General features: G+C 46.1%; 3 protein-coding genes across 5 annotated transcripts; 1 reads left to right on the forward strand and 2 right to left on the reverse strand.

Annotated features, from left to right (window-relative positions):
* Positions 1-455: 455 nt before the first annotated feature.
* LOC147979331 (uncharacterized) lies at positions 456-1,820 on the forward strand. Its single transcript, XM_087515156.1, has 3 exons — positions 456-513; positions 838-1,361; positions 1,458-1,820. Exons 1-3 carry the CDS (start codon positions 456-458, stop codon positions 1,818-1,820), a joined length of 945 nt encoding a protein of 314 aa, XP_087371282.1.
* Positions 1,821-18,162: 16,342 nt separating this feature from the next.
* Positions 18,163-23,738, reverse strand: LOC125543840 (CO(2)-response secreted protease). 3 transcript variants are annotated; one of them, XM_087546841.1, is made up of 11 exons: positions 23,449-23,738; positions 23,078-23,291; positions 22,817-22,969; positions 22,638-22,749; positions 22,002-22,560; positions 21,825-21,928; positions 21,476-21,718; positions 21,263-21,377; positions 20,921-21,134; positions 20,389-20,837; positions 18,163-18,746 (listed from the first exon to the last, which is right to left on the reverse strand). In XM_087546841.1, exons 1-11 carry the CDS (start codon positions 23,533-23,535, stop codon positions 18,702-18,704), a joined length of 2,295 nt encoding a protein of 764 aa, XP_087402967.1. In that variant the 5' UTR covers positions 23,536-23,738; the 3' UTR covers positions 18,163-18,701. The 3 variants fall into 3 exon arrangements, with proteins under 3 accessions (XP_087402967.1, XP_048563279.1, XP_048563280.1); XM_048707322.2 differs by lacking the exon at positions 18,163-18,746 and having other exon boundaries at positions 20,036-20,837; XM_048707323.2 differs by lacking the exon at positions 18,163-18,746 and having other exon boundaries at positions 20,036-20,837; positions 23,485-23,684.
* Positions 23,739-25,918: 2,180 nt separating this feature from the next.
* On the reverse strand, positions 25,919-27,455 carry PSRP5 (plastid-specific 50S ribosomal protein 5). Its single transcript, XM_048707324.2, has 2 exons — positions 27,225-27,455; positions 25,919-26,489 (listed from the first exon to the last, which is right to left on the reverse strand). The coding sequence occupies exons 1-2, from the start codon at positions 27,352-27,354 to the stop codon at positions 26,176-26,178; spliced, it is 444 nt and encodes a 147-aa protein (XP_048563281.1). The 5' UTR covers positions 27,355-27,455; the 3' UTR covers positions 25,919-26,175.
* Between the last annotated feature and the right edge of the window lie 507 nt (positions 27,456-27,962).

The following is a 27,962-nucleotide window of genomic DNA, read 5'->3' on the forward strand; positions in this document are numbered from 1 at the left end:
AGGGGGTCTTCGAGCAGAGGAGGCGAGATCAGGCAGGGGTACCATTCATCCTACCCGCAGGAGAGGAAGAGGGGGTACTATGTACGAAAGCCTCGGCAAGAGTTCGATGAAAGAAGGAGGAGGGGAGACAGCCCCCAAGGCACACCTAGATCAAGGAAAAGAAGGCCACGTCAGATGTGGGTGCCAAAAGGGGATGGAGATAGGCATGAGGGGGGTGAATCCTTTATTCGTGACACTAGACAGAAGACATCCTCGGTGTTTGATCGTATTGAAGAGACTTACAAGGTAATGGCGGACCCTGCCACGAGGTGGGGCCGCCGAGAGCAATGCTTATCTTTGCCTGGAACTGCCGAGGCTTGGGGTTGGACTCGGCAGTTGGCGAGCTACGAGACCTGATTAGGTCATACAACCCAAAGGGGGTATTTTTATCAGAAACTAAAAAAAGATCGGGAGTGATGGAAAGACTCAAGTGGAGTTTGGGGTTCACAAAAGGGGTGGTGGTGGACTACAAAGGTAAGAGTGGAGGATTGGCGCTATGGTGGAGAGATCATATTGAGGTCACAGTTAAGCCGTGGTGCCAATATTACATAGATGTTACGATCGCGTGTGATGGAGCCTGCTTTAGATTCACTGGAATCTATGGAGAGCCATGTGTGGATAAAAGATCGAGGACGTGGGATGCACTGCACTATCTTCGTACCCAGGATAACCTGCCATGGCTGTGCGCGGGCGACTTCAATGAGGCTCGAAGCCAGGATGAACAACTAGGTGGTAATTCGAGAAACAGAGGATAGATGGAACACTCTGAGGAATGCCTGACTGACTGCGGTTTGGCAGATCTTGGCTTCTCAGGGTACCCATTTACTTGGGACAACAAGAGAGAGGGTGCAGAGAATATACAGGTACGGCTGGACCAGGCGACGTGCAACGGGGATTTTGCTCAGCTTTTCCTGGCAATTGAAGTGATGCATGTCATGACGGAGGAATCAGACCATCAGGCACTAGTCATAAAAGCATTGAAAACGACCGGGGACAAAGGCGAGTGCGGGCAGCGACCATTCATGTACGAGGCAGCGTGGGTGCGTCATGAGCAGTATGAGACAATGGTGGTCACTGCATGGGAGGAGGCACATGCAGCCAATCAGGGAGGAGGCCGGCTAGCGACGACATGCAACAGCCTGCAGGCCGCCACGAGATCCATGCAGGAGTGGAGCCGAAGGGTTTTTGGCTCTATCAGGAAGCAAATTGGGCATCTGAAAGTGCAACTAATCGAGGCAAAAGAGAGGGCTACGAGGACGGGCTACAGACAGGAGATCAAAGAGATCGAAGACCAACTACATGAGATGTATGAGAGAGAGGGGGTGTTTTACAAACAACGTTCACGCGTAGACTGGTTGCAGGAGGGCGATCAAAACACTAAGTATTTTTAAAACCGTGACTCACACCGAAAACATAAGAACACCGTCAAGGCACTTCGGTGTGAGGATGGGTCGAAGTGTTCGGATGATGAAGGGATGAGGAGGATGGCTGCCCAGTTCTATGCGCACTTATTTGCTTCTAAGGGCTCGCGGGATGGCGAAAACGTGCTGCAACACATTGAGGAATCTGTGACAGAGGCGATGAATGCAAAACTTGATGCGGAGATAGAGGTTTCTCTCTTCCAAATGGGGCCTACGAAGGCACCGGGCCCGGACGGCCTCCCGGCCATGTTCTACCAACGCCACTGGCCGCTTGTTAAGGACGATGTGTGTGCTGCGGTTCGTGAGTTCCTCGCCGGAACTGTGGAACTGCGGCCCCCGATGGATTCAATGACACGATAATTGTCATGATCCCGAAAGTAAAGCCACCTGAATTATTGACGCAGTTCCGGCCTATCAGTTTATGTAACATACTGTATAAGATTGCGGCGAAGGCACTGGCCAATCGCTTGAAGGTTGTACTCCCTTTCATGATCTCTGAGGAGAAGAGCGCGTTTGTTCCGGGCAGACTTATAACTGATAATGTGATGGTTGCCTATGAGTTTGTCCATGCTATTAGGAAGAGGAAAAGGAGGAAACCTATCTGTGCGGTCAAGCTGGATATGATGAAGGCATATGACAGAGTGGAGTGGGATTTTCTTGAATAGATTGAAGGAAATATGCCCTAGAGGCAATAATAAAGTTATTATTTATTTCCTTATATCATGATAAATGTTTATTATTCATGCTAGAATTGTATTAACCGGAAACATAATACATGTGTGAATACATAGACAAACAGAGTGTCACTAGTATGCCTCTACTTGACTAGCTCGTTGATCAAAGATGGTTATATTTCGTAGCCATAGACATGAGTTTTCATTTGATTAACGGGATCACATCATTAGGAGAATGATGTGATTGACTTGACCCATTCCATTAGCTTAGCACTTGATCGTTTAGTTTGTTGCTATTGCTTTCTTCATAACTTATACATGTTCCTATGACTATGAGATTATGCAACTCCTGTTTACCGGAGGAACACTTTGTGTGCTACCAAACGTCACAACGTAACTGGGTGATTATAAAGGTGCTCTACAGGTGTCTCCAAAGGTACATGTTGGGTTGGCATATTTCGAGATTAGGATTTGTCACTCCGATTGTCGGAGAGGTATCTCTGGGCCCTCTCGGTAATGCACATCACTTAAGCCTTGCAAGCATTGCAGATAATGAGTTAGTTGCGGGATGATGTATTACAGAACGAGTAAAGAGACTTACCAGTAACGAGATTGAACTAGGTATTAAGATACCGACGATCGAATCTCGGGCAAGTAACATACCGATGACAAAGGGAACAATGTATGTTGTTATGCGGTCTGACCGATAAAGATCTTCGTAGAATATGTAGGAGCCAATATGAGCATCCAGGTTCCGCTATTGGTTATTGACCAGAGACGTGTCTCGGTCATGTCTACATTGTTCTCGAACCCGTAGGGTCCGCACGCTTAACGTTATGATGACAGTTTCATTATGAGTTTATATATTTTGATGTACTGAAGGTTGTTCGGAGTCCCGGATGTGATCACGGACATGACGAGGAGTCTTGAAATGGTCGAGACATGAAGATTGATATATTGGAAGCCTATGTTTGGACATCGGAAGAGTTTCGGGTGAAATCGGCATTTTACCGGAGTACCAGGAGGTTACCGGAACCCCCCGGTAACCTAATGGGCCTTAATGGGCCTAGTGGAGGAAGAGGAGAGGAGGCCAAGGGGCAGCCGCGCGCCCCTCCCCCCCCCCAAGTCCGAATTGGACAATGAGGGGGGCGGCGCCCCCCCTTTCCTTCCCCCCCCCTCTCTCTCTCTTTCCCCCCAAGTCCTAGTCCAACATGGAAAGGGGGAGTCCTACTCCCGGTAGGAGTAGGACTCCTCCTAGCGCGCCCCTTGCCTGGACGCACCTCCTCCCCCTTGCTCCTTTATATACGGGGGCAGGGGCACCCCGGAGACACAACAATTGATCATTGATCTCTTAGCCGTGTGCGGTGCCCCCCTCCACCATAATCCTCGATAATATTGTAGCGGTGCTTAGGCGAAGCCCTGCGATGGTAGAACATCAAGATCGTCACCACAGCGTCGTGCTAACAGAACTCTTCCCTGACATTCTGCTGGATCGGAGTCCGGGGATCGTCATCGAGCTGAACGTGTGCTAGAACTCGGAGGTGCCATAGTTTCGGTGCTTGATCGGTCAGGCCGTGAAGACGTACGACTACATCAACCGCGTTGTTATAACGCTTCCGCTTTCAGTCTACGAGGGTACGTGGACAACACTCTCCCCTCTCGTTGCTATGCATCACCATGCTCTTGTGTGTGCGTAGGAAATTTTTTGAAATTACTACGTTCCCCAACAGTGGTATCAGAGCCAGGTTTTATGCGTTGATGTTATATACACGAGTAGAACACAAGTGAGTTGTGGGCGATACAAGTCATACTGATTACCAGTATGTCATACTTTGGTTCAGCGGTATTGTTGGATGAAGCGGCCCGGACCGACATTACGCGTACGCTTACGCGAGACTGGTTCTACCGACGTGCTTTGCACACAGGTGGCTGGCGGGTGTCAGTGTCTCCAACTTTAGTTGAACCGAGTGTGGCTACGCCCGGTCCTTGCGAAGGTTAAAACAGCACCAACTTGACAAACTATCATTGTGGTTTTGATGCGTAGGTAAGAAAGGTTCTTGCTAAGCCCGTAGCAGCCACGTAAAACTTGCAACAACAAAGTAGAGGACGTCTAACTTGTTTTTGCAGGGCATGTTGTGATGTGATATGGTCAAAACGTGATGCTATATTTTATTGTATGAGATGATCATGTTTTGTAACCGAGTTATCGACAACTGGCAGGAGCCATATGGTTGTCTCTTTATTGTATGTAATGCTTTACTTTGTCACTAAGCGGTAGCGATAGTCGTGGAAGCATAAGATTGGCGAGACGACAACGATGCTACGATGGAGATCAAGGTGTCGCGCCGGTGATGATGGTAATCATGACGGTGCTTCGGAGAGGGAGATCACAAGCACAAGATGATGATGGCCATATCATATCACTTATTGATTGCATGTGATGTTTATCTTTTATGCATCTTATCTTGCTTTGATTGATGGTAGCATTATAAGATGATCTCTCACTAAATTTCAAGATAAAAGTGTTCTCCCTGAGTATGCACCGATGCCAAAGTTCATCGTGCCCAGACACCACGTGATGATCGGGTGTGATAAGCTCTATGTCGATCTACAACGGGTGCAAGCCAGTTTTGCACACGCAGAATACTTAGGTTAAACTTGACGAGCCTAGCATATGCAGATATGGCCTCGGAACACTGAGACCGAAAGGTTGAGCGTGAACCATATAGTAGATATGATCAACATATTGATGTTCACCATTGAAAGCTACTCCATTTCACGTGATGATCGGTTATGGTTTAGTTGATTTGGATCACGTGATCACTTAGAAAATTAGAGGGATGTTTTTCTAAGTGGGAGTTCTTAAATAATATGATTAATTGAACTTAAATTTATCATGAACTTAGTACCTGATAGTATCTTGCTTGTCTATGTTTGATTGTAGATAGATGGCCCGTGTTGTTGTTCCGTTGAATTTTAATGCGTTCCTTGAGAAAGCAAAGTTGAAAGATGATGGTAGCAATTACACGGACTGGGTCCGTAACTTGAGGATTATCCTCATTGTTGCACAGAAGAATTACGTCCTGGAAGCACCGCTGGGTGCCAGGCCTGCTGCTGGAGCAACACTAGATGTTATGAACGTTTGGCAGAGCAAAGCTGATGACTACTCAATAGTTCAGTGTGCCATGCTTTACGGCTTAGAATCGGGACTTCAACGATGTTTTGAACGTCATGGAGCATATGAGATGTTCCAGGAGTTGAAGTTAATATTTCAAGCAAATGCCCGGATTGAGAGATATGAAGTCTCCAATAAGTTCTATAGCTGCAAGATGGAGGAGAATAGTTCTGTCAGTGAACATATACTCAAAATGTTTGGGTATCATAATCACTTGACTCAAGTGGGAGTTAATCTTCCTGTTGATAGTGTCATTGACAGAGTTCTTCAATCACTGCCACCAAGCTACAAGAGCTTCGTGATGAACTATAACATGCAAGGGATGGATAAGACGATTCCTGAGCTCTTCGCAATGCTAAAGGCTGCGGAGGTAGAAATCAAGAAGGAGCATCAAGTGTTGATGGTCAATAAGACCGCCAGTTTCAAGAAAAAGGGTAAAGGGAAAAAGAAGGGGAACTTCAAGAACAGCAAACAAGTGGCTGCTCAGGAGAAGAAACCCAAGTCTGGACCTAAGCCTGAAACTGAGTGCTTCTACTACAAGCAGACTGGTCACTGGAAGCGGAACTACCCCAAGTATTTGGCGGATAAGAAGGATGGCAAGGTGAACAAAGGTATATGTGATATACATGTTATTGATGTGTACCTTACTAGAGCTCGCAGTAGCACCTGGGTATTTGATACCGGTTCCGTTGCTAACATTTGCAACTCGAAATAGGGACTACGAATTAAGCGAACACTGGCAAAGGACGAGGTGACGATGCGCGTGGGAAATGGTTCCAAAGTCAATGTGATCGCGGTCGGCACGCTACCTCTACATCTACCTTCGGGATTAGTTTTAGACCTAAATAATTGTTATTTGGTGCCAGCGTTGAGTATGAACATTATATCTAGATCTTGTTTGATGCGAGACGGTTATTCATTTAAATCAGAGAATAATGGTTGTTCTATTTATATGAGTAATATCTTTTATGGTCATGCACCCTTGAAGAGTGGTATATTTTTGATGAATCTCCATAGTAGTGATACACATATTCATAATGTTGAATCCAAAAGATGTAGAGTTGATAATGATAGTGCAACTTATTTGTGGCACTGCCGTTTAGGTCATATCGGTGTAAAGCGCATGAAGAAACTCCATAATGATGGACTTTTGGAACCACTTGATTATGAATCACTTGGTACTTGCGAACCGTGCCTCATGGGCAAGATGACTAAAACACCGTTCTCCGGTACTATAGAGAGAGCAACAGATTTGTTGGAAATCATACATACAGATGTATGTGGTCCGATGAATGTTGAGGCTTGTGGCGGATATCGTTATTTTCTCACCTTCACAGATGATTTAAGCAGATATGGGTATATCTACTTAATGAAGCATAAGTCTGAAACATTTGAAAAGTTCAAAGAATTTCAGAGTGAAGTTGAAAATCATCGTAACAAGAAAATAAAGTTTCTACGATCTGATTGTGGAGGAGAATATTTGAGTTACGAGTTTGGTCTACATTTGAAACAATGCGGAATAGTTTCGCAACTCATGCCACCCGGAACACCACAGCGTAATGGTGTGTCCGAACGTCATAATCATACTTTACTAGATATGGTGCGATCTATGATGTCTCTTACAGATTTACCACTATCATTTTGGGGTTATGCTTTAGAGATGGCCGCATTCACGTTAAATAGGGCACCATCAAAATCCGTTGAGACGACGCCTTACGAACTGTGGTCTGGCAAGAAACCGAAGTTGTCATTTCTGAAAGTTTGGGGCTGCGATGCTTATGTGAAAAAGCTTCAACCTGATAAGCTCGAACCCAAATCGGAGAAATGTGTCTTCATAGGATACCCAAAGGAGACTGTTGGGTACACCTTCTATCACAGATCTGAAGGCAATACATTCGTTGCTAACAATGGATCCTTTCTAGAGAAGGAGTTTCTCTCGAAAGAAGTGAGTGGGAGGAAAGAAGAACTTGATGAGGTAACTGTACATGCTCCCTTATTGGAAAGTACTACATCACAGAAACCGGTTTCTGTGACACCTACACCAATTAGTGAGGAAGCTAATGATAATGATCATGAAACTTTAGATCTAGTAACTACCGAACCTCGTAGATCAACCAGAGTAAGATCCGCACCAGAGTGGTACAGTAATCCTGTTCTGGAAGTCATGCTACTAGATCATGATGAACCTACGAACTATGAAGAAGCGATGGTGAGCCCAGATTCCGCAAAATGGCTACAAGCCATGAAATCTGAGATGGGATCCATGTATGAGAACAAAGTGTGGACTTTGGTTGACTTCCCGTTAATCGGCAAGCAATTGAGAATAAATGAATCTTCAAGAAGAAGACTGACGCTGACGGTAATGTTACTGTCTGCAAAGCTCGACTTGTTGCGAAAGGTTTTCGACAAGTTCAAGCGATTGACTACGATGAGACCTTCTCACCCGTAGCGATGCATAAGTCTGTCCGAATCATGTTAGTGGTTGCCGCATTTTATGATTATGAAATTTGGCAGATGGATGTCAAAACTGCATTCCTGAATGGATTTCTGGAAGAAGAGTTGTATATGATGCAACCGGAAGGTTTTGTCGATCCAAAGGGAGCTAACAAAGTGTGCAAGCTCCAGCGATCCATTTATGGACTTGTGCAAGCCTCTCGGAGTTGGAATAAATGCTTTGATAGTGTGATCAAAGCATTTGGTTTTGTACAAACTTTTGGAGAAGCCTGTATTTACAAGAAAGTGAGTGGGAGCTCTGTAGCATTTCTGATATTATATGTGGATGACATATTATTGACTGGAAATGATATAGAATTTCTAGATAGCATAAAGGGATACTTGAATAAGAGTTTTTCAATGAAAGACCTCGGTGAAGCAGCTTACATATTGGGCATTAAGATCTATAGAGATAGATAAAAACGCTTAATTGGACTTTCACAAAACACATACCTTGACAAAGTTTTGAAGAAGTTCAAAATGGATCAAGCAAAGAAAGGGTTCTTGCCTGTGTTACAAGGTGTGAAGTTGAGTAAGACTCAATGTCCGACCATCGCAGAAGATAGAGAGAAAATGAAAGATGTTCCATATGCTTCAGCCATAGGCTCTATCATGTATGCAATGCTATGTACCAGACCTGATGTGTGCCTTGCTATAAGTCTAGCAGGGAGGTACCAAAGTAATCCAGGAGTGGATCACTGGACAGCGGTCAAGAACATCCTGAAATACCTGAAAAGGACTAAGGATATGTTTCTCGTATATGGAGGTGACAAAGAGCTCATCATAAATGGTTACATTGATGCAAGCTTTGACACCGATCCGGACGATTCTAAATCGCAAACCGGATACGTGTTTATATTGAACGGTGGAGCTGTTAGTTGGTGCAGTTCTAAACAAAGCATCGTGGCAGGATCTACATGTGAAGCAGAGTACATATCTGCTTCGGAAGCAGCAAATGAAGGAGTCTGGATGAAGGAGTTCATATCCGATCTAGGTGTCATACCTAGTGCATCGGGTCCAATGAAAATCTTTTGTGACAATACTGGTGCAATTGCCTTGGCGAAGGAATCCAGATTTCATAAGAGAACCAAGCACATCAAGAGACGCTTCAATTCCATTCGGGATTTAGTCCAAGTGGGAGACATAGAAATTTGCAAGATACATACGGATCTGAATGTTGCAGACCCGCTGACTAAGCCTCTTCCACGAGCAAAACATGATCAGCACCAAGGCTCCATGGGTGTTAGAATCATTATTGTGTAATCTAGATTATTGACTCTAGTGCAAGTGGGAGACTGAAGGAAATATGCCCTAGAGGCAATAATAAAGTTATTATTTATTTCCTTATATCATGATAAATGTTTATTATTCATGCTAGAATTGTATTAACCGGAAACATAATACATGTGTGAATACATAGACAAACAGAGTGTCACTAGTATGCCTCTACTTGACTAGCTCATTGATCAAAGATGGTTATGTTTCCTAGCCATAGACATGAGTTGTCATTTGATTAACGGGATAACATCATTAAGAGAATGATGTGATTGACTTGACCCATTCCGTTAGCTTAGAACTTGATCGTTTATTTTATTGCTATTGCTTTCTTCATAACTTATACATGTTCCTATAACTACGAGATTATGCAACTCCCGTTTACCGGAGGAACACTTTGTGTGCTACCAAACGTCACAACATAACTGGGTGATTATAAAGGTGCTCTACAGGTGTCTCCAAAGGTACATGTTGGGTTGGCGTATTTCGAGATTAGGATTTGTCACTCCGATTGTCGGAGAGGTATCTCTGGGCCTTCTCGGTAATGCACATCACTTAAGCCTTGCAAGCATTGCAGCTAATGAGTTAGTTGCGGGATGATGTATTACAGAACGAGTAAAGAGACTTACCAGTAACGAGATTGAACTAGGTATTAAGATACCGACGATCGAATCTCGGGCAAGTAACATACCGGTGACAAAGGGAACAAGGTATGTTGTTATGCGGTCTGACCGATAAAGATCTTCGTAGAATATGTAGGAGCCAATATGATCATCCAGGTTCCGCTATTGGTTATTGACCAGAGACGTGTCTCGGTCATGTCTACATTGTTCTCGAACCCGTAGGGTCCGCACGCTTAACGTTACGATGACAGTTTCATTATGAGTTTATATATTTTGATGTACTGAAGGTTGTTCGGAGTCCCGGATGTGATCACGGACATGACGAGGAGTCTCGAAATGGTCAAGACATGAAGATTGATATATTGGAAGCCTATGTTTGGACATCGGAAGAGTTCCGGGTGAAATCGGCATTTTACCGGAGTACCGGGAGGTTACCGGAACCCCCCGGTAACCTAATGGGCCTTAACGGGCCTAGTGGAGGAAGAGGAGAGGAGGCCAAGGGGCAGCCGCGTGCCCCTCCCCCCCCCAAGTCTGAATTGGATAAGGAGGGGGGCGGCGCCCCCCTTTCCTTTCCCCTCTCTCTCTCTCTTTCCCCCCAAGTCCTAGTCCAACATGGAAAGGGGGGAGTCCTACTCCCGGTAGGAGTAGGACTCCTCCTGGCGCGCCCCTTGCCTGGCCGCACCTCCTCCCCCTTGCTCCTTTATATACGGGGGCAGGGGCACCCCAGAGACACAACAATTGATCATTGATCTCTTAGCCGTGTGCGGTGCCCCCCTCCACCATAATCCTTAATAATATTGTAGCGGTGCTTAGGCAAAGCCCTGCGACGGTAGAACATCAAGATCGTCACCACGCTGTCGTGCTAACGGATCTCTTCCCCGACATTCTGCTGGATCAGAGTCCGGGGATCGTCATCGAGCTGAACGTGTGCTAGAACTCGGAGGTGCCGTAGTTTCGGTGCTTGATCGGTCGGGCCGTGAAGACGTATGACTACATCAACCGCGTTGTTATAACGCTTCCGCTTTCGGTCTACGAGGGTACGTGGACAACACTCTCCCCTCTCGTTGCTATGCATCACCATGATCTTGCGTGTGCGTAGGAATTTTTTTGAAATTACTACGTTCCCCAACATAGATGTTGTTGAAGTTTGGCTTCTCTGGTCACTGGACAGAGATGGTCATGAGATGTGTGAAGTCTGCAAAATTCTCGGTGAAACTTAACGGTGGGCTCTCTGAGAGTTTTGATCCCACCAGAGGGCTTCGACAAGGGGATCCGCTTTCTCCATACCTTTTCTTGTTTTGTGTGGAGGGCTTCTCTGCATTACTGAAGGAGGCTCGAAGAGAGGGAAACATCAAGGGGGTGTCGTTTGGAGGTGGTGGCCCAACGGTTACCCACTTCTGTTTGCTGACAATAGTGTGGTCTTTGTGGAGGGTTCAAGGGCGAATTTCGAGAACATGCGCTCCATATTGCATGACTATGAAGCCGCATCGGGCCAGAAAGTGAACCTTCATAAATCAGCGATCTTTTTTGGTAAAGACACCCTGGATGAAGACAAGAATGAGCTCAAGCATGTGCTTGGAATTACGGAGGAGGCCCTGAGTGAACGATATTTAGGCCTCCCTACGGTAGTGGGGAGGGCTAAGGATGGTACGTTTAAGTACGTCAAGGATAGTGCTAAGGGCAAAGTATCAGGATGGAAGGGTCAAGGCTTATCAAAAATGGCAAGGGAGGTTTTAGTAAAATCCGGACTGCAATCCACACCAACTTTTACCATGAGCTGTTTTCAACTCAGGAAGAAAATGTGCGGAACCTGTCATCTATTGCTTCAAACTTCTGGTGGGGTAAAACAGATGGTCATAATAAGGTGCACTGGATTGGGTGGGACAAGATGTGCATGCAAAAGCATGAAGGAGGGCTGGGCTTTAGGGACCCGGAAGCGTTCAACCAAGCAATGCTCGCCAAAGCAGCTTGGCACTTGCTGCAAGTGCCAAACTCGCTGTGTGGACGAGTTCTAAAGGCACGGTATTTTCCCGATGGGTCGATTCTTAATGCAACATGCCCTGCCGGCGGATCATACACTTTCAGAAGTATCTTGCATGGTCGCGACCTCCTTATTGACGGCTTGATCTGGCGTATTGGCGACGGTTCACGAGTATTGATTCATCATGATAATTGGCTCCCAAGGAGCGGTAGCCTCAAGCCACTGGGCCAAAGCTACATCGCAGGTATTGCTACGTCTTGAGCTTGCGTTGGTTTTCCCCGAAGAGGAAGGGATGATGCAGCAGAGTAGCGTAAGTATTTCCCTCAGTTTTTGAGAACCAAGGTATCAATCCAGTAGGAGGCCACGCTCAAGTCCCTCGTACCTGCACAAAACGATAGCTACTCGCAACCAACGCGATTAGGGGTTGTCAAGCCCTTCACGGTCACTTACGAGAGTGAGATCTGATAGATAGAATATTTTTGGTATTTTTGGTATGAAGATGCAAAGTAAAAAGTAAAGGAAAAGTAAATTGCAAAACAATATTAAAGTGATGGAGATTGATATGATGAGAATAGACCCGGGGGCCATAGGTTTCACTAGTGGCTTCTCTCAAGAGCATAAATATTCTACGGTGGGTGAACAAATTACTATTGAGCAATTGACAGAATTGAGCATAATTATGAGAATATCTAGGCATGATCATGTATATAGGCATCACATCCGTGAGAAGTAGACCGAAACGATTCTGCATCTACTACTATTACTCCACTCATCGACCGCTATCCAGCATGCATCTAGAGTATTAAGTTAAAAACAGAGTAACGCCTTAAGCAAGATGACATGATGTCGAGAGATAAATTCATGCAATATGAAATAAACCCCATCTTGTTATCCTCGATGGCAACGATACAATACGTGCCTTGCTGCCCCTTCTGTCACTGGGTAAGGACACTGCAAGATCGAACCAAAAGCTAAGCACTTCTCCCATGGCAAGAACTACCAATCTAGTTGGCCAAACCAAACGGATAATTCGAATAGACTTGCAAAGATAACCAATCATACATAAAAGAATTCAGAGAAGATTCAAATATTATTCATAGATAGAATTGATCATAAACCCACAATTTATCGGTCTCAACAAACACACCGCAAAAACAAGATTACATCGAATAGATCTCCACGAGAGAGGGGGAGAACTTTGTATTGAGATTCAAAGAGAGAGAAGAAGCCATCTAGCTACTAACTATGGACCCAAAGGTCTGAGGTAAACTACTCACACTTCATCGGAGAGGCTAGGATGATGTAGAAGCCCTCCGTGATGACCGCCCTCTTCCGGCGGAGCTCCGGAACAGGCCCCAAGATGGGATCTCGTGGATACAGAAAGTTGCGGCGGTGGAATTAGGTTTTTGGCTCCTGTTCTGATCGTTTGGGGGTACGTGTGTATATATAGGATGAAGAAGTACGCCAGAGGAGCAACGAGGGGCCCACGAGGCAGGGGGCGCGCCCCCCACCCTCGTGACCGCCTCTTTTGTTCCTTGGAGCAGGGTCCAAGTCTCCTGGAACACGTTCGGTGAGAAAATCACGTTCCCGAAGATTTTATTCCGTTTGGACTTCGTTTGATATTTCGTTTCTTCGAAACACTGAAATTGGCAAAAAACAGCAATTCTGGGCTGGGCCTCCGGTTAATAGGTTAGTCCCAAAAATAATATAAAAGTGGTAAATAAAGCCCAATATAGTCCAAAACAGTAGATAATATAGCATGGAGCAATCAAAAATTATAGATACGTTGGAGACGTATCAGGCATCCCCAAGCTTAATTCATGCTCGTCCTCGAGTAGGTAGATGATAAAAAGAGAATTTTTGATGCGGAGTGCTACTTCGCATAATTTCAATGCAAATCTTCTTAATTGTGGTATGAATATTCAGATTAGAAAGATTCAAGACAAAAGTTTATATTGACATAAGAAATAATAATACTTCAAGCATACTAACAAAGCAATTATGTCTTCTCAAAATAACATGGCCAAAGAAAGTTATCCCTACAAAATCATATAGTCTGGCTATGCTCCATTTTCCCCACACAAAGTATTTAAATCATGCACAACTCCGATGACAAGCCAAGCAATTATTTCATACTCTAACTTTTTCAAAACTTTTTCAATCTTCACGCAATACATGAGCGTGAGCCATGGATATAGCACTATAGGTGGAATAGAATGATGGTTGTGGAGAAGACAAAAAGGAGAAGATAGTCTCACATCAACTAGGCGTATCAACGGGCTATGGAGATGCCCATCAATAGATATCAATGTGAGTGAGTAGGGATTGCCATGCAACGGATGCACTAGAGCTATAAGTATATGAAAGCTAAAAAAGAAACTAAGTGGGTGTGCATCCAACTTGCTTGCTCATGAAGAACTAGGGCAATTTGAGGAAGCCCATCATTGGAATATACAAGCCAAGTTCTATAATGAAAGATTCCCACTAGTATATGAAAGTGATAACATGAGAGACTCTCTACTATGAAGATCATGGTGCTACTTTGAAGCACAAGTGTGGTAAAAGGATAGTAACATTGTCCCTTCTCTCTTTTTCTCTCATTTTTTTTATTTTTATTTTTTATTTTTTTATGGCCTTTCTCTTTTTTTATTTGGGCTTCTTTGGCCTCTTTTTTTTCGTCCGGAGTCTCATCCCGACTTGTGGAGGAATCATAGTCTCCATCATTCTTTCCTCACTGGGACAATGCTCTAATAATGATGATCATCACACTTTTATTTTTCTTACAACTCAACAATTACAACTCAATACTTAGAACAAAATATGACTCTATATGAATGCCTCCAGCGGTGTACCGGGATATGCAATATGACAATGATGGAGTGTGTCATAATAAACGGAATGGTGGAAAGTTGCATGGCAATATATCTCGGAATGGCTATGGAAATGCCATAATAGGTAGGTATGGTGACTTTTTTGAGGAAGGTATATGGTAGGTGTATGATACCGACGAAAGGTGCGCTGTATTAGAGAGGCTAGCAAGGGTGGAAGGGTGAGAGTGCGTATAATCCGTGGACTCAACATTAGTCATAAAGAACTCATATACTTATTGCAAAAATCTAGAAGTTATCAAAGCAAAGTACTACGCGCATGCTCCTAGGGGGATAGATTGGTAGGAAAAGACCATCGCTCGTCCCCGACCGCCACTCATAAGGAAGACAATCAATAAGTAAATCATGCTCCGACTTCATCACATAACGGTTCACCATACGTGCATGCTACGGGAATCACAAACTTCAACACAATTATTATTTAAATTCACAACTACTCAACTAGCATGACTTTAATATTATCACCTCCATATCTCAAAACAATTATCATGCTTTAATCTTTTCTTAGTATTCAACACACTCAAAAGAAAGTTTCACAGATCTTGAATACCAAGCATATTATTATTAAGCAAATTACCATGCTATTAAGAGACTCTCAAAATAATTTAAGTGAAGCATGAGAGATCAATAGTTTCTTTAAAACAAATCCACCACCGTGCTCTAAAAGATCTAAGTGAAGCACATAGAGAAAAATTACTTAGCTCAAAAGATCTAAGTGAAGCATATAGAGCAAAATTATAACGCTCAAAAGATATAAGTGAAGCACATAGAGCAAAACTACTTAGCTCAAAAGATATAAGTGAAGCACATAGAGTATTCTATCAAATTTTAATTCATGTATGGCTCTCTCAAAAGGTGTGTACAGCAAGGATGATTGTGTCATACTAACAAACAAAGACACAGATAATACAAGACGCTCCAAGCAAAACACATATCATGTTGGTGAATAAAAATATAGCTCCAAGTAAATTACCGATGGAAGTGGACGAAAGAAGGGATGCCTTCCGGGGCATCCCCAAGCTTTGACTTTTTGGTGTCCTTGAATTATCTTGGGGGTTCCATGGGCATCCCCAAGTTTAGGCTCTTGCCACTCCTTGTTACATAATCCATCAAATTCTTACCTAAAACATGAAAACTTCACAACACAAAACTCAAAATAGAAAACTCGTGAGCTCCGTTAGCGAAAGAAAACAAAAGACCACTTCAAGGAACTTTAATGAACTCATTATTTATTTATATTGGTGTTAAACCTACTGTATTTCAACTTCTATATGTATTATAAACTATTTTACTAGCCATAGATTCATCAAAATAAGCAAACAACACACGAAAAACAGAATCTGTCAAAAACAGAACAGTCTGTAGTAATCTGTAGCTAGCACAAGATCTGGAACCCCAAAAATTCTAAAATAAATTTCTGGACGTGAGGAATTTATCTATTAATCATCTTCAAAAAGAATTAACTAAATAGCACTCTTCAAATAAAAATGACAGCAGTTCTCGTGAGTGCTAAAGTTGATGTTTTTTACAGCAAGTTCAACAAGACTTTCCCCAAGTCTTCCCAACGGTTCTACTTGGCACAAACACTAATTAAACACAAAAAACACAACCAAAATAGAGGCTAAATAATTTATTTATTACTAAACAGGAGCAAAAAGCAAGGAATAAAAATAAAATTGGGTTGCCTCCCAACAAGCGCTATCGTTTAACGCCCCTAGCTAGGCATAACAAGCAAGAATAGATCTAGGTATTGCCATCTTTGGTAGGCAATTCTTCAATTAGGCATCTACCATCTTTAGTAATTTCTTTATTTTTATTAATTATCAAACTTTTAGCCACAAGATCAAAAAATTCATTTGTAATAAATGGTTCCTTAATGATAGCAAAAAGATTGGGATGAATACTTATAGATTTAAGATCCGCAGTTTCCTTACTAGATGATTCACCCTTATTTTTAGAGACATACATAAGCTTGGCAATTTTAGTAGGAGGACTAGGAGTATTCTTTACGGAAGAAAAAGCGGTTCCCAAATTTGTAATGATACCCTCAAGTTTATCAATTCTAGTAGAATCTAAGTTCATCTTCTCATGAACTATGGGTTCCTTTTCCTTCATATTTTTCAAAGTCATTCCTACCTTAGATCCATATTGAGTAATTTGATTTTGGATCTTTTTATCTAGATTTTCAATTGATTCAATAGTAGCAACTTTATTTTCAATAATTTCAATTCTTTGCATAACATGCTCCAGAGTTAACATGGTTCCATTAACCAAAAGAGGTGTTGAGCCAAATAAATCTAACATAGCATTATAAGAATCAAAAGTATGGCTACCCAAGAAGTTCCCTCCGGTAATGGTATCGAGGAAATATCTATTCCAAGGATTAATACCTACATAAAAATTGCGGAGAAGAACTAAGGTAGATTGCTTTCTGGTAGATCTATTTTGAGCATTGCAAATCCTATACCAAGCATCTTTTAGATTTTCTCCCTCCCTTTGTTTAAAATTTAGAACTTCACTCTTGGGAGACAACGGAGAAGATATGAGACTAGCCATGATGACAAACAAACAAACTAGCACACGAGCAAACAAAAAGGCAAACAGAGAGGGAGGATAGAGAGAGAGGGCGAATAAAACGGCAAGGGTGAAGTGGGGGAGAGGAAAACGAGAGGCAAATGGCAAATAATGTAATGCGAGAGATAGGGATTGTGATGGGTACTTGGTATGTTGACTTTTGCGCAGTCCCCGGCAACGGCGCCAGAAATCCTTCTTGCTACGTCTTGAGCTTGCGTTGGTTTTCCCCAAAGAGGAATGGATGATGCAGCAGAGTAGCGTAAGTATTTCCCTCAGTTTTTGAGAACCAAGGTATCAATCCAGTAGGAGGCCACGCTCAAGTCCCTTGTACCTACACAAAACGATAGCTATTCGCAACCAACGCGATTAGGGGTTGTCAAGCCCTTCACGGTCACTTACGAGAGTGAGATCTGATAGATAGAATATTTTTGGTATTTTTGGTATAAAGATGCAAAGTAAAAAGTAAAGGAAAAGTAAATTGCAAAACAATATTAAAGTGATGGAGATTGATATGATGAGAATAGACCCAGGGGCCATAGGTTTCACTAGTGGCTTCTCTCAAGAGCATAAGTATTCTACGGTGGGTGAACAAATTACTGTTGAGCAATTGACAGAATTGAGCATAATTATGAGAATATCTAGGCATGATCATGTATATAGGCATCACGTCCGTGACAAGTAGACCGAAACGATTCTGCATCTACTACTATTACTCCACTCATCGACCGCTATCCAGCATGCATCTAGAGTATTAAGTTAAAAACAGAGTAACGCCTTAAGCAAGATGACATGATGTAGAGAGATAAATTCATGCAATATGAAATAAACCCATCTTGTTATCCTCGATGGCAATGATACAATACGTGCCTTGCTACCCCTTCCGTCACTGGGTAAGGACACCGCAAGATCGAACCCAAAGCTAAGCACTTCTCCCATGGCAAGAACTACCAATCTAGTTGGCCAAACCAAACGGATAATTCGAAGAGACTTGCAAAGATAACCAATCATACATAAAAGAATTCAGAAAAGATTCAAATATTATTCATAGATAGACTTGATCATAAACCCACAATTCATCGGTCTCAACAAACACACCGCAAAAAGAAGATTACATCGAATAGATCTCCACGAGAGAGGGGGAGAACTTTGTATTGAGATTCAAAGAGAGAGAAGAAGCCATCTAGCTACTAACTATGGACCCGAAGGTCTGAGGTAAACTACTCACACTTCATCGGAGAGGCTAGGATGATGTAGAAGCCCTCCGTGATGACGGCCCTCTTCTGGCGGAGCTCCGGAACAGGCCCCAAGATGGGATCTTGTGGATACAGAAAGTTGCGGTGGTAGAATTAGGTTTTTGGCTCCTGTTCTGATCGTTTGGGGGTACGTGTGTATATATAGGAGGAAGAAGTACGCCGGAGGAGCAACGAGGGGCCCACGAGGCAGGGGGCGCGCCCTAGGGGGGGCGCCCCCCACCCTCGTGACCGCATCTTTTGTTCCTTGGAGCAGGGTCCAAGTCTCCTGGATCACGTTCGGTGTGAAAATCACGTTCCCGAAGATTTTATTCCGTTTGGACTCCGTTTGATATTCCGTTTTCTTCGAAACACTGAAATAGGCAAAAAAAAGCAATTCTGGGTTGGGCCTCCGGTTAATAGGTTAGTCCCAAAAATAATATAAAAGTGGTAAATAAAGCCCAATATAGTCCAAAACAATAGATAATATAGCATGGGGCAATCAAAAATTATAGATACGTTGGAGACGTATCAGGTATCACACGTGTTGGGGATCTGCTCGAAGCCGATGGCTTCTCATGGGACAAACGAAAAGTGCAGGAAATGTTCGCCCCGGATGAAGCTCAAGAGATTCTTTAAATACCAGTTTGGGGACCGGGGGTGCAAGACTACTAAGCTTGGAACTACACCAAGAATGGTATCTTCACGGTCCGCTCGGCATACCATCTACGCATGAGCCAGAAGAGGGTAAGATCCGGACGGCCGGAGTCTTCATCCTCGGTGGCGGATCACAAGTCTTGGCTGAACCTTTGGGGCACGATCGCGCCGGGCAAAGTTAAAATCCATATGTGGAGGTTGATTCGGAACGAGCTTGCTGTGGGAGCGGAACTATTAAGGAGGAAGATCAAGCAGGGTGTTTTTTGCACTGTGTGTGGGCGGGAAGAAACAAACTACCATATATTCTGGGGTTGCGATCATTCTGCTAAGTTCTGGAAGATAATGCAGTCGGAATTGGGGGTATCGGTGGCGATCCCGCCGGAGTCAGCTTACTCCCAGAGTGCGTTGTCGAGATGGTTGATGTCGTGGTTCGCGGAGGCTACGGATGGCGAGCGAGCGGTCATGGTTCAGGGTGCATATGCGCTCTGGCTCGCGAGGAATAATGCACGCGATGGATAGTGGATCGAGGAGGCAGAGATGATAGTAAAAAGAGTCTTCCATCTAATGGGCGAGTGGCAATCGATACATGGCCGAAAGAGCAAGGAAAACACACCGGCGGTGGAGGAGAAATGGAGGCCCCTGGAGGAGGGGTGTGTGAAGGTAAACGTCGACGGAGCCACATCGAAAGGGGGGGACAGTGGTGGAGCCGGGCTGGTATTTCGGAACCATGATGGTGCTTTCTTGGGAGGCTTTTGCCATGTCCTTCCACTGGGAAGTGACCCCGCAAGGACTGAACTCCTGATGTGCAAAAGGGCCGCACAGGTGGCTGAGGAGCGGAACATTGCCAACCTACATATCGAGATGGACTGCAAGGAGGTCGTAAGGAGGTGGTATGTAAACTTCAAGGCACGCAAAAGGACTTCTCACCGCTGGGGCCTGTGGTGGAGGAGGTCAAGCGTCTGCTAGCCTCAAGGAAGAGCTGGAAGATTTCGTGGGTTAGGCGTGATGCTAATAAAGGTGCCCACTTGTTAGCTAGGGAAACAGTTTCAACTAAGTTAAGCAAGGTGTGGCTGCATGTGCCCCAAATTTTATTTTACAGACTATTTCAGACGAAATCCCCATATGAGGTGCTTAAATAAAGATGTGACTGAATTTCAAAAAAAAAATCAGTACCCTGAAAAAGTTCCAGTAGACACAAAAGAAAAGGAAGAGGCAAACACAGTATCCCCGCAAAAAAGAAAAAAAAAACAATCACACGACATTAACCGCGAAATGCGTCCGGACCGAGTGCGCGCCATCTGACCAGGTGACGGCGCCGTAAGCGTACCCCTTGCTGGCCCCAGCGCTCGCAAAACTCACCTCGTACGCCGCCGTCGTCCACCGCCTCGAGAACACCAGCCGCTCGGGCAACACCTTCAAAGACAGGCCCGCCGGTGCCTCGACGGTCGCCGTGTACGTGGCGTTGGGGGGGCCCACGTTCATGGCGGTGCGCGACACGGTGACCGCCTTCCCGGCCGCGAGCCTCGGCACGGAGATGGACGGGTAGTTGATGCCCGTGGCGATGAGATCCGGCGAGGGCGCGCCACGCGGGCAGGCGAACCCGGCGTCGCCGGAGACCATGCGAACGAGCTTGGCCTTGTAGCCGTAGTAGCAGAGGAAGTTGAGGTAGTCCTTTGCGGTGGTGTCGAACACCAGGCCCGGGCTGAGCGCCCGCAGCGGGCTGATCTCGCCGGCGCCCATGTCGTGTCCGGTCGCCACCGCGCCGGTGTTGCTCGCAACCGGCTGCCCGAGGTTGTTTCTCGTCGTCGCTGCAGCCACGATCGATCGCTTTGGTTAGAAATGCCAATCTGCTTTGCTTAAATTTGTCGAGACTACTAAGCTTTGCTTAAACCTGTGGTCATGAGAGCTGATCTGATCATGGACGGGGACCAGCCCGGGTGGGCCGACTTGACGAAGGCGCCGGCGCCTGCGACGTGCGGGCAGGCCATGGAAGTGCCGGACTTGATGGCGAATGCCGAGGCCTTGTTGCCGTCGGGGACGTCCGCCTTGTCTGTGGACGGCATCGCGGCGGCGAGGATGGTGACCCCGGGCGCCATTAGATCAGGCTGTCACCAAGAAAAAGAAACATCCTGTCAGAATGCAAGCTACTACAGTACTACAAATTAAATGCCAGATTGGATCTTTCTCTTCTGACCCATGCTGATTAATCATGTGAATTAATACTATTACTGACCTTGAGGATGGATTCGGTGAGACCACCAGGGCCGCGCGCTGAGAAGGACGCCACCATGGGCGCGGGCTTGAACAGCTTCACGTCCTCGGTCGGGAGGATCACGGCCGTCGGATTCCTGAACCAACCAGGGAAACATCCATACTTCCTTTCTGGTCAGTGGTCACTACTAGGCGTAACACGGAAGGAAAAACTCCGCTCCGTTGGGTGACTCACTTGGTGGAGTTGATGTAGTCGAGGATCTGCGCGCCCAAGTCGGCGCCCACCTGGGAGAAGGCGAAGCTGCCGGCATCGAACGGCACGTCCTTCTCCGTGTCGTCGATCAACACCAGCCCACTCGCCCCGGACCCCTCCGCCACCAGCTTCTTCACCCGCCGCGACACCATCGAGTTCGTGCCCACACACACTACGATCTTTCCGGCTACCTTCTGCACGTCCAACGATCCCGGATAACAGTTGCTGCAATGCAAATATGCAATACAAATTCGTGACCGACACGCTCAAAATTCATCCGTCTGCACACGTGACGCTGAGAGACGGACGCTTCAAAATGGTCTTGCTGTACCTTGCCTCGGACACCGGCGTGTACCGGCCTGCCGCTTGTGCTCCGGACACCAGAGGGAACCGGTCTCCGCTGAGGCTTTGGTTGGAGAAGTTGATGGCGACTCCCTGACATGGCGCCTCACGTTCAGGACGTCAGTCAGGTTGCAAGAACAAGAAGCATGGCAATGGCGACGCGTACCTTGACGACGTTCCCGTTGCCGAGGACGACGCTGGACTGGAAGGTGCGGTCGATGCTGGAAGCGGCGACGGTGAGGATCCACGGAGCGGAGTTGACGACCGTGTAGGGATTAGGGCCGTCGTTGCCGCCGGAGCAGACCACCAGGACGCCCCTCTGGTGCGCGTGGAACGCGCCCAGCGCGATGGGGTCGCTGAGGAAGTCGGACGCGAAGGCGGAGCTCATGCCGATGGAGATGGAGATCACGTCCACGCCATCGCTCACCGCGTCGTCGATGGCCTTGAGCAATGCAGAGCTAGAGCACCCGCCCATGGTGCACACCTTGTACGTGGCCACGCGGCTCGCGGGCGCGCCGCCCTTGGCCGCGCCCCGGGCCAGGCCGTAGTAGTCCGCGTCCGCCACGACCGTGCCCGCGGCCGTCGACGCGCAGTGCGTGCCGTGACCGACGGTGTCTCGCGGCGAGCCGGTCATCGCGGCCGTTACCGCGCCAAGGGAGGCGTTAGAGGACGTGGGCGCCGCCGAGCCGGGCTGGATGCCGTAGTACCGAGCCCCGATGAGCTTCCTGCGGCACACAATGCACGGTCGCAGAATTTAAGCCGTTGTGCACAACATGGCAAGTGTTGTTTTGCTAGTACATACTTGTTGCAGTTGCTCTTCTTGAATTCCGGGCCTTCCATGCACAGGCCTCGCCACCTCGCCGGCACGTCCCCCATCCCGGCGTCGTTGAAGCTCTGCGACTCCGGCCAGACACCTGACGACGTACGACATAAATCAAAAAGGGTTGCAGGCAATGCCGATGTCATAAGTCGCGCACGTACCGGTGTCGATGACGCCGATGATGACATCGCCGGAGGCACGGCGGCCGAGGCGGTCGGTGCGGAGGCCGGACTGCGTGTCGAGGAAGTCCCACGAGCGCGTGGTGTGCAGCTGCAGAGCGCGGTCCCGGAACACGGACACCACCCTCTCGTGGTCTGGTGGTGCAACAACCAAACAAAACAAAATTACCATCAACTCACTGGCGCACGATCATCATCACAACAAACAAAACCGCGACGAATGGACGGGAGGCCAGTCCGAACCGGACAGCGCGGCGGCCTCCTCCTCGGTGAGCTCGGCGGCGAAGCCCTCGAACGCGTGGTGGTAGCTATGCGTCAGCGACGGCGTGGATGGCCATGGCTCCTGCTCGCCGCTCGCCACGACGGACGACAGCATCTCAAGGTGGGCGGCGCGCACCGCCTCCACGTCGCCGGCTCCCGAGGAAGCGGAAGGACTCCCCATGTAGACGACATACGACTGAAACGATGATGCCCGTCAAACAAACCATGGCAACAATCGATCAACTCCTACCACTTCAGATATCGCATTTCAGGGTTCAGAGTTCAGACACATGCATGCATGGCCGGGTGCGATCTACGTACTATAACAGGAATAAGTCTACTGCTAGAGCTACCTCTTTGGTGTGCTGTGCTTCAGCTGAGAGGGATACCAGGAGGCGGTAGGCGAGGACGAGGATGACGAAGTGCGCGCGGTTCACCATTGATCCCTGCTCACTCCTAGTTTCCTGCTAGAAATGGAGTGATCGATATGATGCCTGCAGCATGCGCGCTGGGCGGGCCCAATTTGTAGCCTCCTTCCTTCCTTCCTTTTGGTTTGTTTATCGGAATCCGATTCATCTCAACCCTGACTGCTCTCTCTTTATCTTCCTTTTCTCTGGTGCTGCTGCTTTACCTCGCTTTTCTTTTCTTGTTGGGTCTAGTAGATATATAGAAGCTTCTCATGGAAACTGCTTTCTCCTCGTCGTCGTCGCTGATCGACCACATGGCCGTCTGAGATGATACCAAAATGCTGACAGATCGTTCTTCTTTTTCTTCTTCTGAAGAGATTGCTTGACACTGAGGGATGGAATATATGCGCTATGACACTCAGCCAGCCCTACTGTTGCAGCGATTCTCTCGGATGTAAAAGAAGGTTTCGATGCTTATATCTCAAGCTTTACTTAGTGCTTCTGCCCATGATTAGAGCTGACGAGTGAGCATTTGGACTCTACTGCTTCTTCACCAGTGGTTGCTGATCAGGAAGATAACTACTACTATATCACAAGGAAAGTGATGGATCGTAATGTCGGCCAAGAATCTTTTGCCGTGTCGTCGTGGTATTTAACCGCACATGTCGTTAAAGCCGCGCGGCAGTTAGGGGTGGACTAACGAGCAGCTCGGCTCGTTAAGCTTGTACTCGTTAAGCTCGTGCTCGTTAAGGCTCGGCTCGTTAAGCTCGTTAAGATTAACGAGCAGAAAACCCTGCTCGGCTCGGCTCGTTTGAAACTCGTTAAGCTCGTGAGCGCTCGCGAGCGCTCGTTAACAGATTATAATATGTTATGATATACATGATGAATGTGTAGGTATGGTTTCCAAGATGAAATATGATGACTACAAAAAGAAATGAAGTAGTTTGTTGCCTCATATGTCGATTAGATTAAATAGATGGGCTGAGATGCTATAAAAAGTTTGTCACATAAGATAAAAATATGTGTTGTGTTGTTGCTAACGAGCTTAACGAGCTACTCGTGAAACTCGTTAGCTCACTCGTTACGCTCGTTAAGCTTAACGAGCTATAATCAATGATTGGCTCTGTTCATTAAGAAGCGAGCTATGAGCTTAACGAGCCGAACTATCGAGCGCTCATTAAGCTCACGAGCTACGAGCTTTTGGTCCAGCCCTAGCGGCAGTGCTAACCATGTCGGTGCTGCCTAGTGTTGGACAACGCCGGGGCAGGTCATTTTCAGGCACCTTATCGAATTGCCTTTGGCAGGTGACACTCGTTTTCTGGTAGTTGAGCTCTCACCTCAGGCAATACAAAGACACATTGTCTATGGTCTCAGTCGAGTGAGACTTAACCATATTGTCTATGGTCTCAGTCGACTGAGACTTAACCGTCAAGTGACATTAGTAGTATATAAGAAGAAAAAAAACTGAAAATAACTTTTTTGTACGAATCTCCATACAAGATCAAAGGAATATAGCATCGAGTGAGACATAACGAAGTCATGTGTTTCTTCTTTTCTCAGCACTGCTTCTCTTTTTCTCTCTCTTATTAAGGATTTGTTTCATACTAGTATTATTTTCAGAGCACTGCCTATTTTTCCTTCTTGCTTTGGTATGGCAATATCAGGATGATCTGATGATGACTGTTTAATTTTATACTGGGGTGGAGATCCGAGACGGGATCACAGTCAGAAATTCATTGCCACTGGAGATGAGATGGTGGGGAGCAAAGAGAGGGATGTGAGGTTTAAGAGTGTCAAGTGCCAGCACATAGCAAAAGCTTTTTTGCTCCATGACAATGGCGCATCCAGTTCTCGCTATTCGGCCTGCCTGCCATTCTGTTTCAGGCCTGCCTACTGACTGACCAAGCAGACCCAGAATCAACTTAAGTGATGGTGTTCCTGTTCTTCAGTTATCATTTCAGTGGGAACTTGATGCATCGGAAGCTCCAGACGGTGAGTGTTATAAATAGACAGATAAAAAAATTGTTTCAGTTAAAATTGAACTGAGAAGTAGTAGATGACTGTAAAGAGTTTGAGGGGGGCGTACATTGTTGTTCTTGTTGTTCCTTCCTTGAGCATCAAGGGCCACAAAGGAGAGGGCTGGGTGCAGTATTCACATACTGGGCAGCGTAACCAACTGAGCAAGCAAACGGAGATTCGTTTGAGCTATCAAAGCCAGTGGAAACTCGTCTGAAAGTGCAGACTTTCAGCAAGCACGAAACCTGTCTGAAAACTGATGTTTTTGTTACCGAAGAAGGACCGACGTTCCTTTCAAGTTTTAAGCCACTGCATATTTGAGGGAAGATGGTGTCCAAGGACTAGTCGGCATTCCAATAGCATATTTGAAATAAATTAAAATTTTACAGAATAACAAACGGCAAAAAACATCCCAAAACTTGCTTCAGACAGACAGTTGTACAACATAGACTAACCACAGATAACAGCACATCAATCTGCTGCTATGGACACGCAAAAAGGTTTCATTATGGTAAAAAATTAATTGCATTATAACCGATTGCGTGTTTCAGAACAGAAAAATTGTACAAACGAAACAAACACCAATGCATTAGAGGAACGCAACACGTAGGTTTACAGAGGAATGGTACGGACCAGCTGTCCGACATCATGTGCCGGTCACACGTTCTTGAGCTTCTTCATCTTGGACGGTGGCCACCTGCCCTTCTTCCTCAGCCGCCTCTTTTGGACGAGCCGCTTGCGCCGCTGCCTCAGCTTCTTGGCCACCTTCATCCGTGCCCTCTGCTCCAGGATCATCTGCTGCTTGGACTCGAACGGCATGTCCTCGATCGAAGCCACTGGTTTTGGCTTCTCTGGTTGCTCTGCCGCATCAGTTGGACCAGCCTCTGCAGAAGCGTGGACAACCACGGGCATCTTCTTGGCAAGAGAAACATGGCTGACTGAGGCGCCGGTCTTGCACTGAAGTCTCGAGGCTACAAAGAAGAGCAATGACAAACGACACTTAGTAGGATCTTTGCTTACACCGATGTAAACATTGAAATTCTGAGCTTATGTATGTCACATGATTCGTAGCATATGTAATGTGCACCAGCAAAATTTATTGTGCTCTCTACTATCATTAGATGGAATTGCTACAGAAAAGATATGGCCTGTCTATGCTTACCTGATGTACACATTGACATACTGAGCTCATGTATGTCACATTGCTCATAGCATATGTAATGCGCAGTAGCTAATTTTAGTGTGCTCGCTACATCATTAGATGGAGCTGGTAAAGAAAACATATGGCATGTAAACTCAATTACTCGTCTGTAGCAACTTGCAAACCGCGAGCTGCCACGGTGTGCTTACGGATTTCATAAGACATCAAGTGTCCGTAGCGGTGGCCTATGCTCATAAGACAATTTATAGTAGCACTAAGTTTGAAAGGAGCAACCTTCTGAGGTAGTAAATGTAGGCTAGCAGAGAAAAATGAACATTCTTCCAAGAGACTGGTGCAGACAGATTCTTTGAATAAATTCCCGGGCGAGCCATTCCCATCGAGGACAAGCTGAAACGCCGCGACTAAAATTACGCACGCCCGGACTAATTCCTCCACCGATTTCGTTATCATATTTCGCGACAAGGGATCACCCAGTAAGTACTTGGCCATGGAACATCAACGAACGTACGGGACAATGGCGGGATGAGGCATAACGGCAGCTTACCGAGGTAAGGGAAGGCATTATTGCTGGCGGCGGTGGCGGTGGCGGTGGAGCTGGAGAGAGCTCGGGCACGAGGAGCGGAGGAGGGGGAGGGGGCGAGGAAGGAGACGGTGGGGGACAGGAGGAGCGCCATGGCTGTGGATTTGGGTTCCGGCCTATCCTATGCGGAGGAAGGCCACCTCTGCTGGAGGGATAAGCCTGTACAGGGAGAGTGCACTGCGGTCTGATCAGAAATCAACGGACAGAGTTAGTCGCGCTTGAAAAGGGCTGAGATGCTCCTCACGTAAGAAAACAATAAAGCACAGCATTTCATATATATATTTTCAACTTAATATCACAGCATTTGATTTCATTTTACCGTGGACGTATTATTTTTCAACTATTCTATGTGAGCGCACATGTTGTAACATGTTGCATGGCTATTGTTTTAGGGTTTTTTGGTTGCACAAATATCACCAAAGATGGCCACTTGATATGCATTTTAAATAGTGTAAGAGCATACCAAAACGTTTCTGACCGCTAAGAGCAACTCTAACATAGACACATATCTGCCAGCTAGCTTTCATATTTGGTGGTTGGACGAGACGATATAACAAGCCCTCCATCCATCCAAGTATTGGTACCACAGACATTTCAGGAGACACACTTTCTTTAGCCGCTGCCATTTGGTGTCACCCCTGCTGGTCGGACTGCTATGAGTCGTTCCTAGACTTCCCATACTTCGCTGCAGCCCCACAACTG

The sequence above is a fragment of the Triticum urartu genome, chromosome 3A, assembly GCF_056163025.1.
Source record: "Triticum urartu cultivar PI428250 chromosome 3A, HENAU_Tu73, whole genome shotgun sequence".
Lineage (NCBI taxonomy): Eukaryota > Viridiplantae > Streptophyta > Magnoliopsida > Poales > Poaceae > Triticum > Triticum urartu.